The sequence below is a fragment of the Dreissena polymorpha genome, chromosome 7 (assembly GCF_020536995.1).
Source record: "Dreissena polymorpha isolate Duluth1 chromosome 7, UMN_Dpol_1.0, whole genome shotgun sequence".
In the NCBI taxonomy this organism is placed as follows: domain Eukaryota; kingdom Metazoa; phylum Mollusca; class Bivalvia; order Myida; family Dreissenidae; genus Dreissena; species Dreissena polymorpha.
In genome coordinates, this window is record NC_068361.1 from 85,787,621 (window position 1) to 85,811,917 (window position 24,297).

General features: G+C 35.6%; 1 protein-coding gene across 1 annotated transcript; it reads right to left on the reverse strand.

Annotated features, from left to right (window-relative positions):
* Positions 1-2,046: 2,046 nt before the first annotated feature.
* Positions 2,047-18,599, reverse strand: LOC127839893 (60S ribosomal protein L28-like). The gene is made up of 5 exons (XM_052368286.1): positions 18,509-18,599; positions 6,860-6,951; positions 4,708-4,841; positions 2,489-2,606; positions 2,047-2,177 (listed from the first exon to the last, which is right to left on the reverse strand). Exons 1-5 carry the CDS (start codon positions 18,597-18,599, stop codon positions 2,094-2,096), a joined length of 519 nt encoding a protein of 172 aa, XP_052224246.1. The 3' UTR covers positions 2,047-2,093.
* Between the last annotated feature and the right edge of the window lie 5,698 nt (positions 18,600-24,297).

The following is a 24,297-nucleotide window of genomic DNA, read 5'->3' on the forward strand; positions in this document are numbered from 1 at the left end:
TAGTTTCAATGAGGACACTATATTGCCGCACGTCGAGGACGTCGTGGGCGTCAAAAGTGAAATCACTGTGTAAACTTTTGTAAAATAATTGGCGAAAGATATTAGTTTATAACGCAGTCATATAAAAACGGGTTATAAGCACAATTAAAAGAATAGGCTAGCATGTTACGACGACCATGAATATGTTACACAATTTAAAAAACAAGAAATTTAGGCGTCTTATCAAGCACTCTCTCGCAGTTGGAAGCACCAGAGATTCCGCTATACGAGGCAAATCCCGACATCGTGTCATGGAATTCGCTTTTTAAATCATTTTTGCTTTTAATAGGGCTTTGTTGTATTGTTGATATACCGGTAATGCACATCTAAAACGTTCAATCACTCATGAAGACTTATTCATACTATGAAATGCGCGTTATAATTGTCAAACCACACATAAGTGCGAGTAGATAAAAATTATACTACGGGAGTGCACATCATACGTGTCCTCACGTGCCTTATTATGAGTGTATTTCTTCACCATCGAAATATATCGTATGTAAATATTTGAAATACACGCATTTTTTGCGACACATTAGAATTATGCTTTCATATGCATGTCATGCGAAAATGGGTCTTTTGCGTTTCGGTCAGCGTATCTTAAGCCCAACCCGTGCATTTGAGCAGTCTGGTCAGAGACGATGCCCGTTCGGTATAAAATCACTCAATGTGTCATGGTCTCATTCTTGACCAGACTGAGAGATGCGCAGGCTGAGTGGGCTATATATATATATATGATGGGCGCATATGGAATAAGACCCATTTTCGCATGACGAGGGTCATTCAAAATCTCATTGTGAATTGTAAATGGCACATTTTAGCACAATGCTTTTCGATACAAAACTGTTTTCAAAATAGCAAACTGGTTGATAAGGGCAGCTTATCCAGGCGTTCAGGAACGTTTTCCAGACGTGTTGACAGAGTACGGCAAACATTTGTGGTTGAGAAATTAAACGATTTTCCTATTATCGTTACACTATACATTGCGGTAGTGTTTGTTTTCTCATCTTGAAAGCAAAACTGTGTTTATCAATAGCCAATTACATATTCCCCGGACGATTTAGTGAACGAGAACTGAACATGAAATTCTGCAAGATGGACTTAACGCGCAAATGCAACTGGGTCACAATTTGTGTCGTTTGAACATACAGAGAGTAGTCTGGAATTCCTCACTCTTTGAATGGCTTTCAAACTTGCGATTTATCTTGAAAATAAGATGCATCTTAAATTATGCAATAGCAAACAATTTCAGTGCCTTAAGCACTTTGATTTCTTCTTGTTGAATGTTCGCACAAGTCATGTTCAAACTATAAATGTTTCATCAGAGATCGCGGATGTTCGCGCTTCGTTACCGTGAAGTCAAGGTTCTAGAGAGCAACATTCTGTCTCAATATTTAAAGTTGTCTATATTATTTGATGCTTAGTGATTATACGGTGGACGAACAGTATTTTAACACAGTACAGTAGATCGACTTTTGACAACCAAATATTGCCTTGACGGGTGCCATGAATACAGAGTCCTTTCATGCGCTTGGAAGTCTGAGAATGCGCCACTTTTTGATCGTTGCTGTTCAGACCTCAAAAGTTTAACTTGGAACGTAATGTTACCCGTATCATTCGCACAATAAACTGACTAATGTAATGAACTTAATTCAGTCATTTCAACTGATCCACTGCCAAAGAATGATACAGGAAGGAACAGCATAATCATGAGGAATATGTGTGTGAGTGGGTTTAAAGTCACACGGTATTACCTCAACATTTAACATGATTACCTTAAGAAGCAAGACGCATCGTCTCCTACGAAATATTACTTTCACTATGTTATTTCAAATTTATTCACATCAATTCATATGAAAGCGAATAAACCCTAATTTGTCAGGGTGCAGACATGTTATAAGTAAGTGTGGATTGGATATCATAGCGTGACAAACTATGATTTCAGTATACAAAATCTATCAATAGACCAGAACGCATTCCACACACTAAAAACCCAACATCTTCATACAATATTTTTTTCTCTTTATTTTCAACAAAGTCCCCAACAAGTGGCCCTATTCTTTCTTCTTGCGCATGGTCTTCCTCACGGCCACTGGCTTCTGGCTCTTCAACAGGGCGCTGGCACGACGGAGAGCAGCCTGGAGATAAGAGGAGAAACATGGTGTTATTCAAAACACAGGATTGAGAAAACCAGCTCTCAGTGGAAGCACCCCACTTACAAACATGACACTTTTAAATGTATAAGACACTTATTGACATTTGACAATTGAGATTCATTCAGTTTCTATTAAGTATTGATTTTTTTTCAGAAATATTCTAACAAAAAATCTTCTTTAAGGTTGAGTGTAGCCTTTCCTAATTTAACTCTGCCGCAAAATACAATCAGGCGAAAATCTCCTAAAAGGTTTAGTGTAATCCATCTTTATTAAACTACACCACGACCTCTCACCATTTTCAAGTCTTTCCTGTAGCGACCCTTGCGAATTGTGTTACGGATGGTGCTCAGACTCTTTCTGCCACCCTTCTTTAGTTCTACGCGGTTTAGGTCAATTTGGGCAGGTTGGTCACTGTAATGATGGGTATCATGTATCAGGGGTAGGATATATTATTAATTAATTAAGTGTCCCAGATTATCCTAACAAGTGTGCATAGGCTTATTAGGTCGATACTTTCCGCCTTAACTGAATTTTTGTTTTGAAGAGACTGTGTGGACTGCTTTGGCTAATCTGGGACAACACCTAAGGTATATGCAGACAAACTCTTTAATAATGGCACAATGTCTATGCTTAAAGGGAACTTGTGGCCTTAAAGTTGAACTTTTGAATTTCAGTAGATTTTGAAAGTCAAATGGGTCAAATGACCCGGTGATTGAAATGTGCAGTGGATAAAAGATAAATAATTTCTCTGGGGTCAAAATACTAAGTCCAGTCTTTTTCAGCTTATTTGTTACATGCTCTTCAAATGTTTCTCAGTATAAATGTAAAAGAAATCTTATGAAAAACACAGTCTTACTGCTATACTGTGATAAAATGATATAAAAAATATTAAAGATATATTCTACTGGTAATATTTGCATCAAAATTTTGCGCCCAAATATTCTTTAGTGGAAAAACAAAGGGCCATAATTCTGCCAAAATTCCCTCCCTTTCGACCATCTGTATATTAAGGTTCTTCTGCTGTGAAAGTTCGGGCAAGATTCACCCAGCCGTTTTTGTTTTTTTTAAATAAAGCAGCCTCAGAACGTATGCCCTTGCAAACATATGGATGGAGAAATGCATTGCTTAATGCCTCCCTGTTTATGAGGGAATAATAGTTCCTTCTAATACAAAACTTATTTTATGGTAAGTACAGATGAATGGCTAAGCACTAAATTTGTATGGGTATAGGTGAAGACATATTTTCGTATCAAAAAACAGGCTTCAACTCTCTCTCAACACATACATGTACTATGAATATACATTTTCTTTCATATGCAAAATAACAAGATTATCAGGTAATCTCCCATTTTGAAATCAGCGGATATGTATGTTTTTTCTTACTCATTCAATTTAATTACAAAGGACAAAATTGTCAAAAAACCAGGTTTTCAGTTGAAAAAAAGTCTGATAAAGGGAGACAATTCAAAATATGTATTGTTAACCCCCATGTGCAAAATTGACCTTGACTTAAATTAGAAAAAAAAAAGTCTGATAAAGAGAGACAACTCAAAATCAAAATGTGCATTGTTACTGATTGTTCATAGTTACATAGTTGTTTCAAAATCAATCTATTTTTAGTTGTGGCGACCTTGACCTTGGAGATATTGACGTAATTCTTCCGCGCGACACACCGTCCAATAATGGTGAACAAATGTGCCAAATGATTTTTAAATGTCACAATGAATGACATAGTAATGGCCCAGACAAGCTCATTTATGGCCATTTCTGACCTTCAAACTCAAATTGTTACCTTGGAGATATCGACGTAATTCTTTCGCGCAACACACCGTCTAATAATGGTGAACAAATGTGCCAAATGATTTTAAAATGTCACAATGAATGACATAGAAATGGCCCAGACAAGCTCATTTATGGCCTTTTTTGACCTTCAAACTCAAATTGTGACCTTGACCTTGGAGATATCGATGTGATTCTTTCGCGCCACACACCTTCTAATGCTGGTGAACAAATGTGCAAAATTATTTTCAAATCTCACAATGAATCACAAAGTAATGGCCCGGACAAGCTCATTTATGGCCATTTTTGACCTTCAAACTCAAATTGTTATCTTGACCTTGGAGATATCGTATTAATTCTTTTAAGAGACACACCGTCTAATGATGGTGAACAAATGTGCCAAATGATTCTAAAATCTGACAATGAACAACAAAGTTATGGCCCAGACAAGCTCATTTATGGCCAATTTTGACCTTCAAACTCAAATTGTGACCTTGACCTTGGAGATATCGACGTAATTCTTTCGCACGACACACCGTCTAATGATGGTGAACAAATGTGCCAAATGATTTTAAAATCTGACAATGAACGACAAAGTTATGGCACGGACAAGCTTGTTCCGCCTGCCCGCTACCCCCCCCCCCCCCCCCCGCCGACATCGCCAATCTGATAACCAGTTTTTTTCTTTGGAAAACCTGGTTAATAAAAGTATGTGAAGTAATTTGCTCAAGACAAGGTTATACTTCTAGGTTTCCTCGTGATCAATACAATGCCCTTGTTGTCCTTTGCATTCTCAACACCAACTGTGCGCTTATGGATCAGACCATTGTAGCGGAAGGAGTTGCGGGACTTGAGATTGTTGGGCTCCTAAAAGCAGAATAAACACATTAATGAGTAACAAATTAAATATGTCACAACACTTTCAAAAGGCCTTGGGGGCGAAACTAACTAATCAATTTCACTAACATAGTATTACAGGGCAACTGATAAGCAACTGATAAGATTTTGTGTCAAATAGTTTTCACTACAAGATTTTTTTGTTATAGTTTTTTCCCTCAAAACTATTTGGCAATAACTTGACAATTTAATACAAACATCCCTATTTTCTTCACTGCATCCTTGTGTTTTGTACTAGTATTGTGCTTGACAATCTCGCCATTTGGAATATTGCATGCCCTAGCCCATACTGTAATAACATTACCTTTCATACAAATGTTGCACGTAAGGCACAAATTGAAACCCTTTACATCAATGACAACAAATGAATAATTTATCCACAATGACATTTGTTTTCAGACAAGGAATCGCCAGTGTTTTGCAGATTATTTCAGAAGCTATTTCTAACAGTCATTAAATCTGAGAGTTTACTCCTCACAGCATCTTTTCACAATTGGGTCGCATAACAAATCATAAAATATTGGGCGTGCATGCATTTAATGAAAGTTTTCTAGCCTGTCCGAGTTTAGCATCTATCATTTTCCAGACTTTGTGCGACAGAAGCAAAATTGTACAGACACCATACCAATCTGGTGTTTATATAAACTTTCTACAAATAATACGGCCGCACTAAAGGTTACAGTATACTTATTCAAATCAAACAAGCTACGGAGAGAAACTAAACAAAGAAAACGAACCAGAATCAATTGCAATTCATTTTCCCATATTCGATTTTTGTATAATTGATTCTTGATTGCAGGGTTCGACACTAAGGCACGTCTGACAGACATTTTCTAGTAAGATCAGTGGTCAGGCTAGTAAAACTGCGGGCTAGCTTGTCCGACTGGTCGTACATAAAAAAATCTATACTGATTCATATATAAAACTATAATTAACTGCTGTGAAAACCTTTATTTTTAATGTGTCAAATTACTCTGGTATCCATTATTTACATTAAAACAAAACTAGTGTATTTAAATAAACGCGGAGCATTCACATGATTCATCGGTATTTTTAGACGCAAAGGAGAGCTTCCTGCAGAAATTGCTGGTTTCCATTGGTCAAATTGTCATGAATATTAATGATTTTCTGCAGTGTCGTAAAACTGTAGAGCATGATTTTACGACTTCTATCAAAAATCGGTATCGTCAATTTAAACATTTTTGCATATAGCAAACAAGAGAATGTTATTAAAAAAATGGCTTTGTTCAAGTTCGGATTTTCGTCCGACAAATCAGTTAAAAAAAAAGAATCCGACGCTCAAACTGATATGACACGTAAATATAAAGAAACACGAAAACGTCAATTTTATCCTAGATGGAAAATCGAGTCAGTTCCCATGGCTTGAATTTGACGAAGAAAAGCAAAAAAAGTTTTATTTTATTGTTTTGCTCTATGCATAACAAAAATCTGGTGTTCACTGATTATTTACTGATAAATCCTGATTAAACAGTTACATGACACAATTGTGTTAATTTGCTATGATTATGTCATTTATGGTCTAGTAGACATCAGGTTCGGGTTAGTACATTTTAAGAGGAGCTGGTCCGACGGTCTTGCTCATAAAAAAGTTAATGTCTAACCATGCATTGTAATTCATTTTCTGTCCAATACAAATCGTAGAAATGATAAAATGATCCTTATATGTTGCCCTGGTATATAAGTGAGTCTACTGACTTGAAACAATTTAACATTTTCCCAATTTAGTTTCAAAACAACATGATTTTTCCCCTAACAGGACCCAGCCTCATTCCCAAGAAGCTGAAAAATCTCAATAAAGAGAAACAGAACATTTTGTTTTCAAAATTAAGAGGTTGAACTAACAAGTAGGCCTCTATATCTGTGTTCAAACCACGTTGATTTAAGACTACTTTTAAAACAATTATTACTCTTAACAAATGTGCGTAACAATTTGTTGTCCTTATTAGTATTTAGAATAGAGTGAATACCCGGCTGTAGGTCTGCTTGTTCCCCTTGAGAATGAACGAGGAGTTGTTGCGGATGATACCCCACACTAAATATACATTGAAATATGCATAGTCTCACCTGACCTGGGACCATCCAATAGTTTATGGTTATTTGGAATAACCGATGAACATGTATAACCCGATGAAAATAATTGTTTTGATGAAATGACAAATTCTTTTGAACGTAACTAATAATATCTTAAAGTCAAACAGAAACTTAGGCGATAATTATTAGCTTAGATCAGTGTCAGACTATCTTTATACAAAAACTAGTTACTGTACATAAGTATATCAGTGCGTGAGTTATACATGAATCAAACACAAAGTTCTCCCGACTTTCATTCAACTGACAATAATGAGAACATTATAGTGAGAAATACGCAGAGTCTAGGGAGTAACAACAGACGTGTTATTGCATCTACAGATCATAAACCTAACCTAATTTGTAATTACATTAGAGACCCTTTTCTATCGGAGATTCGAACGTCAGAAACACAACAAATGCTACCCCGTAAGCCATGCAGAGGTTTTAAAGGAACTGTAAGGAAAAAGCAAATTATCTTTAATGTGTCTTCTAAGAAGCATGGCTTATCTTTAGGTTTCCTCACCAATTTTAAGTCAACAGGCAGTACGAGTCCTTGAGACGGCTCAATTGAACAAGCGCCTTTCATGAAATCGATGCGTTCAATATACCTGAGAAAATCAGCATAATGATGACATTGTATTTCGAACAGGTAGATGTTACTTGTTAGCAGGAGATACAAGAAACTGAGCGTTGATGTAACAAGAAAACCGTTTTAAAACTGTGAAAGACTGTAGCTGACCCAATATCCGGTTGCGCAATCAAATATCAATCAGGACACGCATACGTCGCGAGAGATGACCAGATAGAAAACTAAAACAAGAGGCTAGAGTAGCCAAGAGATTAAAAATTTCTCAAAGAACAAAATTGCCTGAAGTTTAAGCTTGTGTATTTAACCGCTTCGTGGTAACCTCGAATCTATTACACCATTATAATCTTACTTATTATATTACTAGACAGCAATCGTACGTGGTTTCAACATGGTCAAGTGTCGATCTGCCGGGTTTCTAATAAAAATATGTTTGTGTTGAAGCGTGCATGTTATGTCAATAGTCCAGGTCATTGCACTGAGTAAATTTTATTCTTTTTTAAATACGATCTATGTACTCAAATTAAAAACACATCAGTTGACATCTTTTCTTAATAATGCCTGGATTTAATTAAAGCGCTGTAGGCGCTGAAGGCCTGGGGCTAGATTTAGTGTGACGTAAAATGCATTTAGGATGTTTTGTCCGAATTTCTCCCTTTGTCCGAATGTAAACGAATTGACCCTAGCGGTTGAGTGCAGAAGCTCAGAAACTATAAGAAAAGACAATATTTGTGTATATACTACAGTATACATAGACGGTGGAATACAACACGATACTGTTTGTGGGAACGATAACATTTTGTTCAACTGTACAGATCTGGTAAAGGTTCGTCTACATAGGCGGTGAAGATATACAACAACAACAAAATAGCCGCAAAAAGCCTGTTATTGTTGGCATGAAATAAATCACTTTTAATAGCCTACAATAGCTTTCTATTACATAATTAACAGATCAGGAAAACAATCATACTTCCTTTGTAATGTTTATACAAAAGAAAATCCACTTAAGCCCAAGTCTCACTATTGCCGGTAGAGACCCAGTCCATCCCGGTTTGCTAACGCTGGTCGACCGGCGAGGACCGGGATGATTCGTAGAAAATTTTAATCGCAGTCACACTATTTCCCGGTGCCGCCCCGGTTGAAGCCGGTTAACAGTCCGATAGAGTCCGGGTCAACCCGGACTGGCTACGGTTTATCCCTGTGAAGCCCCGGCAGAGCCCCGGTTGTCGCTGGTAGTGCCCCGGTTGAGCCCCGGTGAAAACCGGCAACGCCCCGGTTTCACCCCGGTCGTCGCCGGTAATGCCCCGGGGCAGCCCCGGTGAATGCCGGTTGCGTCCCGGCAGAGCGCCGGCTTGCTTATGTACCGTAGCTATATCGTGACTCTAACGGCATTCACCGGTGCCGTCCCGGTTGTTCCCGGTTCCGTCGCGGTTGTTCCTGGTGCCGCGCCGGTCGTTGCCGATCCTTTCCGGTGACTCCCGGTTCATCACGGATGTATTAAACATTTTAATACTTTCTCAGTGGAGCCCCGGTTTTCCCCGGTTCATTCCGGTCGTCCCCGATGGAGCCTCGGTTCATCCCGGTATAGCCCCGGTTCATCCCGTTAGATCCCGGATCACGCACCGGGACTCCGCCGGTATCATAGTGTGACTGGGCCTTTACCCTGATAAAGAACGGTGTACAGATTGTGTACGTTGCCTCACGTATCACTTTTCGCGCTCGATCTGCGCGCTCGATCTGCGCAGTGAAATATCATATCCGGTAACTTCGTATATTTCCGAGAATGATAAGGAATATTTGTTGTTGTTGTTTTTTTCATTTTTATTTTTGCGCAAAATAAAATAACAATATCTTAGAATAGTTTTATAAATACCAAATAATTTTATAATTTCTTCAAAAAAATATCAGTATCAGAAAAAACGTCTTCTTACTGTCTCCGTAGACAATCGTATCGTTTCGGCCTAGACCGTCAAGTGAGGAACTTAATCTCGCATTAATATGCAAACAATATGTCGTAGCCAATGCTTAGCAATTTTGCTTCAATAATATATTGTTCATAACTTTTATGACACGGTCATGTTATATAGTGATGTTCTGTATTTACAAGGCGGATTAATGAGATCTGCGAAGAACTTCTTTTATTGCGCATGAATTAAGGGGTAAATCGGACTTTTGGGAATTTGGTTTTTGGCAGCCAGCCAATTCTGACTCGCTCAGAAATTTGTATCATTACTATGGCCTTGGGGCTACGCCCCAGGCCAAAAACTTTGTTGGAAAAATCATGTATAATAACATAAAAATGAAAAAAAAACATTCGTGTGTCCGTTGAAGTAGACGAGTGTTTGTCCGCTGATAAAAACCGCAGTGTTACTGCTGATGTAGGCAACCATATAAAAATCTGCAAAGGAAGTATGTGTCTGCTCATGAAGAAAACGTGTCATTGCTGTGGACAATCGTGGGAATACTTCTGAAGAAAATAATGTGTCACCCACTGAAGACAAGCGTGCGTCCACTAAGGAAAAAAACGTATGAAGATCATTGCTGAAAACATGTTTCCTATTATGAAGGAAACGTGTGTACGGGGATGAAAACAAACGCGTGCCCATTAATGAGGATGACCGTGTGCCATCTACTGGAAGCAACTGTTTGTCACTGCATGCATGTAGCCGTGTAGCCATTCATGAAGGAAATCGTGTGTCCACTACGGAATACAACCGTGTGTAAAATATGAAAATACCGTGTGCCAATTGATGATATCAACAACTGTCCACTAGTGAAGACAGGCGTGTATCCCACGCTGAAAGGAAGTTTGCGTACTTCTATAAACAACCGTTTTTCACAATTGAAGGCAGTAATGTGTCAAGTACTTAATGGCCCTATTCCACTACGAAAACAAGTCCATGAATCGCTACGATTTATCACATTTATTGAATCGGGAAGACTCGTTACAGTCTACGATTCAGTTAGGACACTTGTTCGATAGAGTTACGACAAATCGTTGGGTTCGGTTGAAGTCTTGCGAATAGGGTCGCGACTTCAATATGATGTGTAAGAATCTACTGCGACTGTAATACGAACGATGCAGATCGGTCACGACTAAGCTAGGACCCCACCGAACGCACCCATGAATTAGGCGCCATGCAATATCTATTGACATTGATCGAAATCGCAAGAATCTTAGCGGGCTCGCAAGTCACTCGGGATGACCTGGTGAGAGTATTGATCTAAATCGCAAGAATCTTAGCGGGCTCACAACTCACTCGGGGTGACCTCGTGAGTGTCTTGACAAAGTCGTAGCTGTTTCGTAGACATATTACGTGATCACAGATTTCCCGATTGAGTCAATAATTACCTACAATTCCATTACGACGCCAAAGAACGCACGACGATGCTGTTACGAGTCAACTGCGATTAAATTCAGTCTTGGAGGTCTTGTCCAATAACACTTTTAAAATCTGGCCACGATTTTTAGGGAGCTCACGAGTTGCAGGAATCACTTACGACCGGCCCACGACTGCTACGAATGAGCTATGACTTTCGCCGATTGAGCTACGAATGTCCCCGACCTCAAAATATTGGAAATCGGGACAAATCGTGAGAAATCGGGTCGTAGTGAAATACCCCTATACGGCAACCGTTGATGACATGAAATGAAACGCATGTTTTTTCTTCTTTTGATACAAGAACGATTAAGTTCGTGTTCCCGGGAACAGAACATTGAGAATCAATTTGATACATTTATACCACAAATCATAAGTTGTTAATTTAATGCACATATGTTTATAAATCAATACCAGCGAATAAAGTCAGAATTTCGACGAATGCTATCGGTCACTGCAAGATCAGCTTATTTTAAGGAATAGTCCCTCGCGACTATAAATAAATAAAATCGGCGACTATAAATCAAAGCGTTACCCTTAAAAGTGGTAATTTAAGGGACGAACGTATCCGACGATAGTTTCAACTTTAACGGGAGATTACATAACATATCATTCATATAATGTATATTGATGATCACCATATATGATTGGCGGAATATAGAATTAAATAATAATAACAATACTTATAATAATACAACTATTACAACTACTACTTCTACTACTAGTACTACTACTACTACTACTACTACTACTACTACTATTACTACTACTTCTACTACTACTACTACTACTACTACTACTACTACTACTACTACTACTACTACTTCTACTACTACTACTACTACTACTACTACTACTACTACTACTACTACTACTACTACTACTACTACTACTACTACTAATAATAATAATAATAATAATAATAATAATAATAATAATATTAATAATAATATTAATAACAATAATAATAATAATACTTCTACTACTACTGCTACTACTACTACTACTACTACTACTACTACTACTACTACTACTACTACTACTACTACTACTACTACTACTTATACTACTACTACTACTACTAGTACTACTACTACTACTACTACTACTACTACTACTACTACTACTACTACTACTACTACTACTACTACTACTACTAGCACAACTACTACCACTACCATTACCACCACCACCACCACTACCTCTACCTCCACCACCACCACCACCACCACCACCACTGCTACTACTACTAATTATAATTATAATTATTAGTAGAAGTAGTAAAACTTCATACGAAAGGGAAGTCCTTATACAGACGCTTTAATTTAAATGTATTACATTTTTCGTCAAATTAAACTTTACTCATTGTGTATTCTTTTTCAAATTGGTATCACTTTTTTCGTATTTTCAAATAAAGAGTTTTAGTTTCAATGGCGACACTATATTGCCGCACGTCACTATTTTTGTTGTTAAAAAGGGCAATTGCATTGATTAACACCATACGAGTCAATCGTATTGATCATCTAAACGCTTTATTTACGTTTACGACTTAACGTGCTGTCCGAATTTAAGTACACATACATGTGCACATACATGTAATATCTACATGTAGTATATGATTTTCTTTGGTACATTTATATTTAAGTACACGGTGCCTGTACTGTAACATTAATTTACGATATTGACTGTGTACATCAGACTACTTGCTGTTTTATGTATATGTATGTATACATATTATGTATATGTAAATGAAGAAATAAAATAAAGATGAAAACCTGCCTCTTATCATTTTGTCGGAAAATTTTATGGGCTACCAAATATGTTTATTGGTAGCCCAGTGGGCTACCTGAAAAATAAGAAATTTGTCGGACACTGACACTATGTAAACTTTTGTAAAATAATCTTCTGAATGGAAAATAAACAGCTTCGGTTTTGATTTCCTCAGTGTGATTTAATCGCATCAGTACGCCTTTCCTTTGAAAATGTTTTATGATGGTTGTTGTTGCTATTTGTAGTTGTTTCAAATTACTGAACCTCTTTCCTACGTTTTCAATATTGGTATCAACGCAAAATCAGACTAAGCCGGTTCGGGCGAATATCCCGGTTGAGTTGATTGCTATAAACTTAATACGCCGCTTTATACACATTGTCCTGATAATGGATACATTTTTCAACGTGTTTTTATTAACGCCGTCTATGACGTTGTGACGATGGACTTCCTCATCTCCCGTTTCTGTTTGTTCTTCCGAAGAGCGTTTTAACCATTTGAAATCTGAAGATAGGCTGACATTGTTTTCTACTTTCGCTGCTGTTATTATTGTATTGTATTCGTGGGTGTTAAGCATAGTTCATCGCAGAATTGTCTGTTTCTTAGAATGTGCATGTGTCCGATAAATTAAATATGTGACATTTCACTTTCATGATGCACAACGTTTTAAAGTAAATACGAAAGGTTTACAATAAAAGGTACAACTCTTAAACGTTGTTTTGCGAAATGAATAGCACGTTACACTTGCATTGTTTTCTTCAAACGTGCGAATTCAATACTTTAACATATAATGATCTATATTTTTCAAACGATGTAACCATATTTGCAAACGAATTGGGATTTAAAAATGAATTTGCCTGACATCTATTTGTACGAGAGTGTTGATACAGAAAAGGATATCACGTGTGGATACCCGGAATGCACAGTTAGTTACGAAACAGTGAAATTGAAGAAAAGCTTCGAACTAAAGAGGCATATAATTGGCTGAAATTTATGTTGGCTACATACACGACGAGGGTTGCATTGTCCGAATTAGCCAGTGGTGCATTTGAAGCTTGTTACATACACATTCGCGGTTTTTAACATGCAAAGTACCGTATAAGTGAGCAAACGACGTGTACAACATGAAGTGACTCCTAATTCGACAAAATGGTGCACCAATTCGTGGGAGTTGGCGAAATGGCACATGCATTCCACAGGTTAAGATAATAAACCGAGCGCAGATATCACCGACTTTAATGGTATCATAAACGCCTGATACAACTGAAGATGGATGCATAAATACTTTACTGATGACCTTAGTCAGAATAATAATATATGCACAAAGGTAATGCACAAATTACCTTGCAAGGTATTCTAATCATATATGCGTATTTTGTTATAACTTTTTGGACATAAAATGTTGTCATGAATTTTTATGATGTGTAGTGTGTGATAACATTACTTATATCTCAGGCACGAACAGAAGTTACACAAACTACGACACATGCAAAATATGAATATAGCTGACGGGGATATGATTAGCTGCTTTGATTGTCTTTTAAATCTTCTTGTGATCTCGCACACTTCAATGGTTTAAAGCCAGCAGTGGATGCGCATAAATATTTAATTGAGGTCATGCAATTTATTACCGTATTGCAAATATAGACAAACGTTTGATGGCGGGATGTGTGTTTCAAATGAGATTACATTATTTACATCACATCTGTTTCTTAAACAAGCAATGTCATGGTTTAATAAGGATGTCTAGAGAGTCTCCTAAAAGTATTATTTACTTACATTAAACATTAGCACTGTTTAACTAGTCGTATATTGATGCATACGCAAGCAAAAGTCTGGTGATTTATTTGTATGGCAAATTTTAGAGTCTTTTAAGCGTCAAACTCTTTTCTTTACAGCTTCAGCATAACTCTTTGTCATTGTCCGAACAGGCGAGAAATGACATATTGAGAAAAACACTATAACGACAAAAAGGAAGGTAAAAATACTGCGAACGTTGCTAAATTAAACAAAATATTATATAATTTATGTTTCTATGTCCAGAGACACATATTTTAAAAGAATTTCTATCTCTAATCACCGGTAATGAACCAGATATATTCAACATATTGGAACTAAGAGCGCAAAATGGACAAACAACAGAACTAGACATACTATATACATATGTTATACGTTTTAGGTGAATAAAAGTTATAACAATCGTTTAATAATATAAGTCTCCACATATTATTTCTAACTACAGCTGGTCGATGCGTCTACATGCCTTATTTATTTGTGACAAGCATATCAATGGAATGCCTCAAGGTCTTCTAGTGTTTCCGGTATAGCCTTTATAATGTCCTGTTGAAAACTACAAACAAATTAAAACTGATTCAATTATGAGTAGGGCAAGAATACATCATAGTAATGTGAATCGTATTTTGAGTTTGCCCATTAAAATAATACTATTTGAAAAGCAAACATGCAGTTCCATTTCATTCTATCAAGAAATAAAGTTGAGCTCAAGAAGTATATCTGAAGATCGCAAAAACACTTTCGAAATGTGTCGACACTATATTCAGGTACGAATTTTACGTTCTTATGATTAAGAAATGTTGAATTATTTATATATGTCAGCTATTGATATAATTAAGCTGTTTTATCCGGGTTGAGCGTTTCAAGGAGATTTAGTTGCACACTACAAGAGATTACAGAGTACCGTGTCGATTTCACCTATGTGGTAAGGTATTGACAAACCCATTGCTGATGTATTTGTGCCACCAATTGTAATGCATATTACAATTGAAAAAGATGGATTCCGAAGACGAACTGGTAATCAAGAATTCTGAAATCGACACACTTCTAGAAGTAGATAAAATAACTGATTCAGATGAGCTTACAAAGAACATGTTAATACGTTTTCATCGTACCAATATAAAGACATATAATGAATTTATGACGTACGTTAAAGATGGTTCAGACGCTCTTTGTCAAATTGTGAATGGACGACAATGCTTTAAATTGTTCATAATGCGAACTTAACTGTGTTTTGCTGGAGTCTCGTCAACAAAGCCAATGCAAAAAAATATTTTATTAAGGGGCCTCTGATTCAGTGCGGCATTTTATCACAAAAACGCCTTTCCACACAAGCATTTCAGTATTCACAGATATCATTTCTCCACGAGACAATTCGGTAATTTCTCGCTGCGCACCATATCGCACATTCAAACAAGGCAGTGTTTGCACTTGTCCAGACCAAACAAAAGTATAATATGTTTATTTAGTTAGTCAATTTATGCACACGCCATATACACACGCCATCAACAATGTATGATTTTAGAATGAATAAGCGTGTTGCACTCTGGGCTAAGTCTTTAGCTGGAAGGTCTTGTAGAAATGTGTATTATATTGTCACTGATATCTTTAATACAAACGGATTGCAACAATACATAAATATCGAGTCGGCTTTACCGAAACATGCCTTATTGAATGGAATGATGAATGTTTTATGTGATAAATTTAAGTCTGGTATCAATCTCTTAATTATGTTACAGGTCCTTTCAATGGAGGCAGAAATAAGTTGCGTACTTATCGCCTATTTAAGGACGATTTTAGTACGGAATCTTTTTGTCAGCTTAAAAGGTATCCATTAGTAAATTTCGTTGTGGTGTAGCGCCTCTGCGGATAGAAACCGCGATACGAGCGACTGGACGTAATAGACTGGTAGTGCCCCTTTTGCGATAATGTTGAGGATGAGAGCCATGTTGTTCTTGATTGTTATTTGTATCATGACTTAAGACATATATTATTTGACAATGCTGTAAGTGTAAATCCTAACTTTCTGTATTAGTCTGAAAACGATCAATTAGTTTTTCTCTTCACAACCCCATTACTGATTAGAAGTTGTGCCATAACATGTTATGTTTTAAAACGTCGTCTTTTATATACTTGTATTTTCGTTTCTTTTAAGTAACAATACTGTTTTTAGAGGCTTTTAAGAAGTTGTTGCTAATCAGGTCATCTACGATCTGATCGGGGTGATACTCGATTTTCTAAACAATTTCTTAATTGCGCAATAGTGCTCGTATTTGAACTCAATATCTTAAATCAATTATGTTAACAAATGATTAGCAACAGCCTCTTAGGTTTTGCAATGTAATTCAGAACATATTTGTACAGAATCGGAACTCTGGTAATTTTATTAATGTATACATATGGGTTTACATGATTAGAAGTCTCTAATATTTATAATTTAGAATGGTTACATACAATTGTCTATTGTATATATATATATATATATATATATATATATATATATATATATATATATATATATATATATATAATTGAATGTTTGTATTGTTGTAGTTGTAATTGAGTTTATAGTAAAGAATAACAAGTGTTCCGCGGTCGGAGACAAAGCCCCCCCCCTAGTCGTGACCTTGACCTTTGACCTAGTGACCTGAAAATCATAGGGGTCATCTGCAAGTCATGATCAATGTGCCTATGCAGTTTCCTGATTAAGCGTTCTTGAGTTATCATCCGGAAACCATTTGGTGGACTAAACGACCGACGGACAAACCGACATGTTCAAACAATATATCCCCTCCTCTTCGAAGGGGGGAATAAATATATAAATAATAACTGACTTCTTCTGTGGTATTGGTATAGTAAAACCAACACTGTAACACATGAAATAATTTTGCGTTAGTAATTTCATTGTTTTTTGCAATCAATCTAATATCATTTTAGCATATGAATTCTGGTGTTTAATTGCCCCTTTTTCAGACCAAAGCGATTATCTCGTTTTGATCAAGGACCTATACACACAGTTTAGTTCCATGATTTGATCAGTTATTGTCCAGTATTATCATTAACCACAGATGGCTGACAAAACTCTGGTTACTTAACACAATTTATGAAAATAACTTGTTTTCTCTTGGAGGTAGAATTGTGCAGTAATTTTATTGAGAAGTTTAACGCAAAAATACTAACCTGTTGCTCCAATTAGATTGGTAAAATATCGTAAACAATAAAAGATATTGTCAAAAACATATTATCAGAAACTATACACTGTAATGATACTAGCCCGTTTAATTTATATAAATAAAGTATTTTATAATTATCAAATTGACCTCCAAACATTTAACGTATTTATATGCTACCGCGTAATTAAAACTCCGTCATGACGTATAAAGAGTATATGTTACGGAAATGTACGAACGATATTACTTAAACAAACATTTACGATTGACCAACGTTTTTACCAAAAATTAAACAATACAAATTTCTGAATATAAAATGCTATTTAAGTATCACTCATATTAACTAGTAATCAACATGAATACACTTTTTATTTGGCATCATGCAGTTTAGTTTTTCAATTGTATGTTAATATTCATCAATATTGTCATTCAATGTAACACAAAGTCATTCAATGTAAAAGAAAATGAGCATTGCATTTCAATACTGTCATGTAATTCGGATTTTGAATCATTTTTGCTTTTGATAGAGCTTTGATGTATTGTTGATTGAATGCACATCTTTCACTTTTATCAATTTATTGAAGATTCTATCAACTTATTGATGGCGAATTTACGTATACAATTTATAAATATAATTAAATAATCTATTTTACGTTTGTAATTTGATTCAATTAAGTTCTTCTGCAGAAAAATATTGCGGCTTATTCAAAGCTTTGGTTTGTGAAATTGTCGGTGTTTAGTCTTCAGACCACCTTAACTCTTATGCTAATTACTAACTCTTACTTGTATAAAGATGCAATTAAGTGTATCATAAAACCAGGCCTCTGTAAGAGCCGAAAGTGACATACGATATATCCTTGAAGCGGAATGAGCGACAACAATGCTCGAGATTGGACTGGCGGTCTCAAGTTTACCCAGCAGCAGATGAATTGTTCCCATCGTGCCTTTATAAACCCAAAACCCATAAAAGGTTCGCATCATTATTAGTTGTGACCACAAATCTTTTAGCTCTGGTATAACTTTGGCAGTAAATTCGGATCATTTATCGCTTTGTAGAATTGATGGAGCCCTAACTAGTAGAAAATGTCTGTTGGTAAGCGGCTTAATCCGCTCATTTCGAAGTAAGTGGTCTAGGGACAATTTATATCGTAAGGTTCCACTTGAAAACTATGATCCGTTTGAACTGTCCTTGAAAGGAGGACTGCATGCATTTCAGACCTACATGACCGGGACATGAATATTCTGGTAGAGATTTGTTTGACCACAATGTCCTTCGCCTGTGGGCGGTTTTTCTTCTCTTTGCAGACTTGTCAGTATGACTTGAATAGTTCAACTAAATCTTTTGTGATGTTAGCGTGTTTTACGTTTCATTTCTGTTTCATGACCAGCAGCTTTACGATCCTTTTTGATGACATCGAACGTATCTTCTTAGTTACATAGTAGACATTGTGATCGGTAGGAGAATGTCTGATAAACGTTTCGACGCCAATACAATGGCTAACATCGTACTTCTTCAAAAGTCCTGATGACGTGATGTTTTATAAGTAGTTTAATTCCTCCATTGCCATGTAGCAAAGGCCTTTCGGTATAATATGTTTCTTAATACCTATACAGGCGCTTCTCCGAATTCTCGACGTTTATTATAACAATGTTGTTGGTTTCAAATCATTTAGAGTAATGAAATAATTGCATTGAGCTAACGTTTTATAATAAAGATTTTTGTACATTTTGCACATTCCCCGCTGTCACATCTGTCCAAACGCGGGCAACCGCATTATGACAGCTTGTTTATTACAATATAAACATGAAACCGTCGGTATAAGACCTAGGCTCATAATTTAAAGCGGTTCAGGTATATTAGGGGTAGCTCAGTAAGAAGTCAACCAGAGATATTGTTATCACACACTATCAAACGGACACATTTGAGATTATTAAATAACGTCTTAAAGTAATGATTAACATCGGGTGTGATAAATCTTCATTAAATTTTTCAACTTGTGATTTCTTAAATTGACGATACCAAACGCTTATAAAACCATAAAGATCTTTAACCCCATCATTACGAAGCCTTATATTAATTGAATAAAAAACGCCCTCGTTTTCCATTCGGAAAACTGGATGTTTTACTTGACAGCAACGTTTTTGTATTAGAACACTCGTTTCCTATTTGGATTGTTGATCAAACAATTGAAACTAAACTTCAATTACAACTTGAATATAATATTTAAAATCCAAAGATAACACTTTATTAATGTGAACAAGATGGAAATCTCCTCTAAAAACAAGGTGATGTAAACTTTCCTGAAATAATAAATTAAACAGTATCACATCACGTACTCAGGATTACCCTACTGCAATTTAAAATGCAATACAGAAGATTGTTCATAAACTTATATATATGTCGTGTATTTTAATAATAAGAAAACCTACATTATTCGTTTGTTCAATATTTGTTTGTTTCCTTTCTCAAAATAGCTATATGTGTTTGTCATATTTTTATTGCTATCAAATCGGAGTAGTGTGCAGTAAATGTAACATGATGTTGCATTATGTTTTGAAAGTAGTTCGACTTGTATTTGTCTTCTTAAACACTTTCAAATGATGTATGAACTTCACGTCATTTATAAGCTTACAGAAATTGCTTTTATAAAAATGTATAATGTGTGATTATTATGTTATATACTATCTTTGTATGCTCTTGTTGTAGTAATTTATGTTTTAATACCTTTGTGTCTATAATACAATACGCATTTATTTCACAATAATGTCTGAATGTTATGATAATAAAATGGATAATCGTTGCCATGCTGCTCGACAGATTTTTAACGATAAACATGTTTTTCAGTAAAACAAATGATGTTCAATTAGGACGTTTTTTAAACCTTGTCTACATCAGATGACTTGTTTTAATGGAAACTAAATCAATAGGAACAAACTTGTAAAACGATGTTGGTATAAAGGGATAATACACGTTTTCGAGGGCATGATCATCTGCGGGCGCTCGAAAAATCCGAACGGATTTTGAGAGCGCCCGCAGATGATTATGTCCGAGAAAATGTGTATTTTCGCTATTATTGCATAAACAAATCACACATAAAAAAATAAATTAAAATAACATTGAAAACAATGTTTTGTTCATTCGACATCGACAAAATAATTCGATTATGTCAATACAGTTCAAGGTTATGTTTTGCATATGCCTCACTCGGTCATCATCCGAAATGACGAGGCTTTACCTCCGGATAGGCAGTTTACGATTTAAAATGTGTTTAAACAGTGGATTAATGCAAAGTTGAAATGCAGCCGCGCAAATTAAAAAATGAGGAATTATTTTGGAATTTACAGCAGGATCGTTGAAGGTACATAATCACTTAAATTTACAGCATAGTCTTTTGAAAGTGTTGAGTAAATAACCTTAACTTCATTGACGTTGCCAAAACAATAAAGCTGTTGTCAAGAGAGTGCAGATGGTATAAGTTGAAAAGTGGATTGAAATAGGCATTGCCATTATCCCTGCATGCATGAGGAAACTGGTGCTTATTCAGTTCCCTATTTATGCTTGGAAAGTCGTCGAAGGCTGGAGAAGGGAAGTAACTGCGTGTGGACCAGATTATGGATATGAAAAACACATAACAGGGCTTGAACGGCACGTGAATCGCTTTGTTAATGCACGATTTCTTCCGTTCAAGCCCTCAATTTGCCAAGTTTCTGCACCCCACCAGAGGGCATTATAGATAGAGTTTATGCAATAATGTGGAATTTTAAACAAAACGTGATTAACTACCAAGTATAAGATTACCTGTTCATGAATTTCTGGAACTATTTAAATGAGGTACACTTGATTTTGAAAAATTTGGTGAAATTATGATTACAGTGTATTAAAGTATAAGATTGCCTAAAGCATTGAAGTTGTATGCACACTACCTAAATGGGAGAACTTACGGTAAATCGTTATTCATCAATATAGTCATTTGAACGTACGTCTGCTTAAACAAACAATGCATTATGTTTGAATCTGCAAACGATGACGTTCTGATACAATCTCCGGATCATTTATTTGCAAGGAAGCAATTTGCATAATGTATTTGCTATATAGCCTATATTGGGAATGTTACCAAAGTAAAGCATTAAAAACCGGTTGAAAGGCATGCCAAACCTCACACTGAGCCCAGAATGTATCCCAAACACAAAGTGTGTATAATACTGAGGAATTATGAAACATCTTCAAAAATTTGCAGAAGTGATATTCTTATCATAATCCGTAAGTCTTTTTTTTAAGGTAAGTGACTAATTACCTAGGCAATGCAGGACACTACATCCACCGCGCAATGAATTACAAAGTGATAAGAGCTGGGTTAGTCGCCTTGTAACGTTTTATGCAAAGCAACTGGGGATTTTAACTGGTTGAATGACGTAACAAACAGCACACATGTAAAAACATTATTAATCTCATAGCAGCGTAATGTTAAATACAAGAGGCAATGGTATTGAAAAATGGTCTAACCATAGAAACAGAATGACAACTTTATGATTCACGATGAAAATAAGTTATACAACTGTCAACTTAATCCCTTATTGTTTACAAAATTTTAGAACTAAGAATCATATAGTATTAACCCCAGATCATGGTAATGCAAACATTCACGTTATAGCATCGTATTTCTAATTGGGAAGAAATTGAGAAAAATATCATTTCGATTAAATCGCATTTAAGCATGACTGATGTTAAACTAACAGATGCAACATTTTTACAAATTTCTGCGGCGCATATATATGCACAGCAATACTAACTAATAGTCGTTATAATTCTCATATAATTCAGCCCGTGAGACGTTTCAGGTTTTCACCACTTAACCTACAACTATTTTCGTGTCATACCCAGTATTTAGGTTCAAACAAAATGTGTGTATTAAAGTAGCTAGACCAGTGTGTATTTAAAACATGAAATGAGCTAATAAACTTATAGTGGAATTATACCTGTACATGCGTATATCTAAAAATAGATACGTCGAAGGTATTTTGAAAAAGTATGGTATTGAGCAAACGTTTCTGCGGATTTTGTTTGGATGGAGAACACTGCGAACTTAGGTAATTGCAGTTAAACATATACGACTTATACATATTGCAATATAAGGTTGTAACATTGTGTTATGTGCACGGAACTCTTTGGTAAAAGTTAAGAAAAGTGGTTCTCCGAGTGGTTGCTTGTCCGTTCCTGAATTTATAGAAGTTAAATTGCGTTACCACAACCTTTTATTTATGTCGAGATTTAAAAAGCTGTTCAACTGTATAAATGAACAAATGATTTACTACTTTTTATTGTTTTTAAAGATTTCTACGAATTAATTTCGTTTGCACAATATTTTTCATAAGTGGCAAAGTGTTTAGTTTTTTAACTTTGAATTCGAAAGTGGATGAACGTCAACTAACCAGCGAGTAAAGTAACTCATTTACCAACTATTATGTTTCATGCTTATCTGAAATATAATACCTCAGATATTAAACAACGTCTTTTGCACACAATACGCACGAACGTAATACAAATTTAACATGACTGCATTATTAGTAAATAAGTTTGTTTAACGAAAAAAATGGATAGTCGAATTTCTGTTTTACTTTTCTATATGTAGATGTTAAGTTGGTTGTTATTGATGTATGAAACTCTTTTGATAGTTGTCACCGTTTTTGACGTCTTTGGTAAATAAAATATGATTTAAGGCTAAATAGCGGTTGGTTCCAGGCATTTGAATATCATAAGCATTTAGAAAAGATAAAGGTTTTTAGCTCGGTGTGTTATTATAGCAATATTGAATATTCAAAATATAGATCGGTTACGTATTGATTGATCTGGTCCGTTTGGATTCAATGCTTAAATCAAATCGCACTATTCGTCAAAAAGAACATGTACACCTCTGTGGTATCAAGTTACCCCTGCATACCATGTCTATAACTAAATGTGTCGTCGTGTTAGTAGTAGTTGTTGCATGATATGATGAATGCTTATTACAATAATCTAACACTAACAGTGCCTTTCTAGTATGAGTTGTTCGCATGTCGGCCTAGAAATTATATCATGTATATTCACATTAAACTGTGGTTATTTTATACTTTTAGTTTGAAATTGGTATACATGTATCCTTGCATAACGCTGTTTGCAAACAAGTTGCGTTTAGAACGATAACAGAGGTTTTGTTAAGTGCAATAAAAGAGACAAAAGTTAAAAATGACCTTTTAAACTGTAGTTACATGAGCAATTACAAATTTTACAAACATTTGAATGGATCCGTCGGCATCATAACTATTAATGTAAGTATTAATGACATTTAAAAATACGTTGCATTACTTGGAAACAACAATTGTTTCACACGATGAGATATCACTTTATATAGAGAACTAAGCTTTAATATATACAGTACCATGTGTAGGAATAGATCTTGTCACAAATATGACTAATAACCCCAACAGTGTTTTGTTGACAAATGTTTAAAGTCAAATCACTACCGATCGCTGGTTTAAAAAAGAGTGTTGCACATTTCATGCTGATGACACATGTTAATTTTTTATTTAATCGCTTAAAATGAGCAAGTAGTTTGCTTCACAAACTTAAAACATTAAAATGTGTATGCTTACAAATGAC

What these genes read in the sequence shown, in the direction of transcription:
- LOC127839893 (XM_052368286.1), bottom strand. Translation starts at nt 18,599, where the DNA reads ATGGGAACAATTCATCTGCTGCTGGGTAAACTTGAGACCGCCAGTCCA. An exon ending in ACAAGCAGACCTACAGCCGG is followed by an intron (nt 4,842 to 6,859) that starts GTATTCACTCTA and finishes TTCTGCTTTTAG; the next exon opens with GAGCCCAACAATCTCAAGTC. An exon ending in ACAGGAAAGACTTGAAAATG is followed by an intron (nt 2,178 to 2,488) that starts GTGAGAGGTCGT and finishes TCTTATCTCCAG; the next exon opens with GCTGCTCTCCGTCGTGCCAG.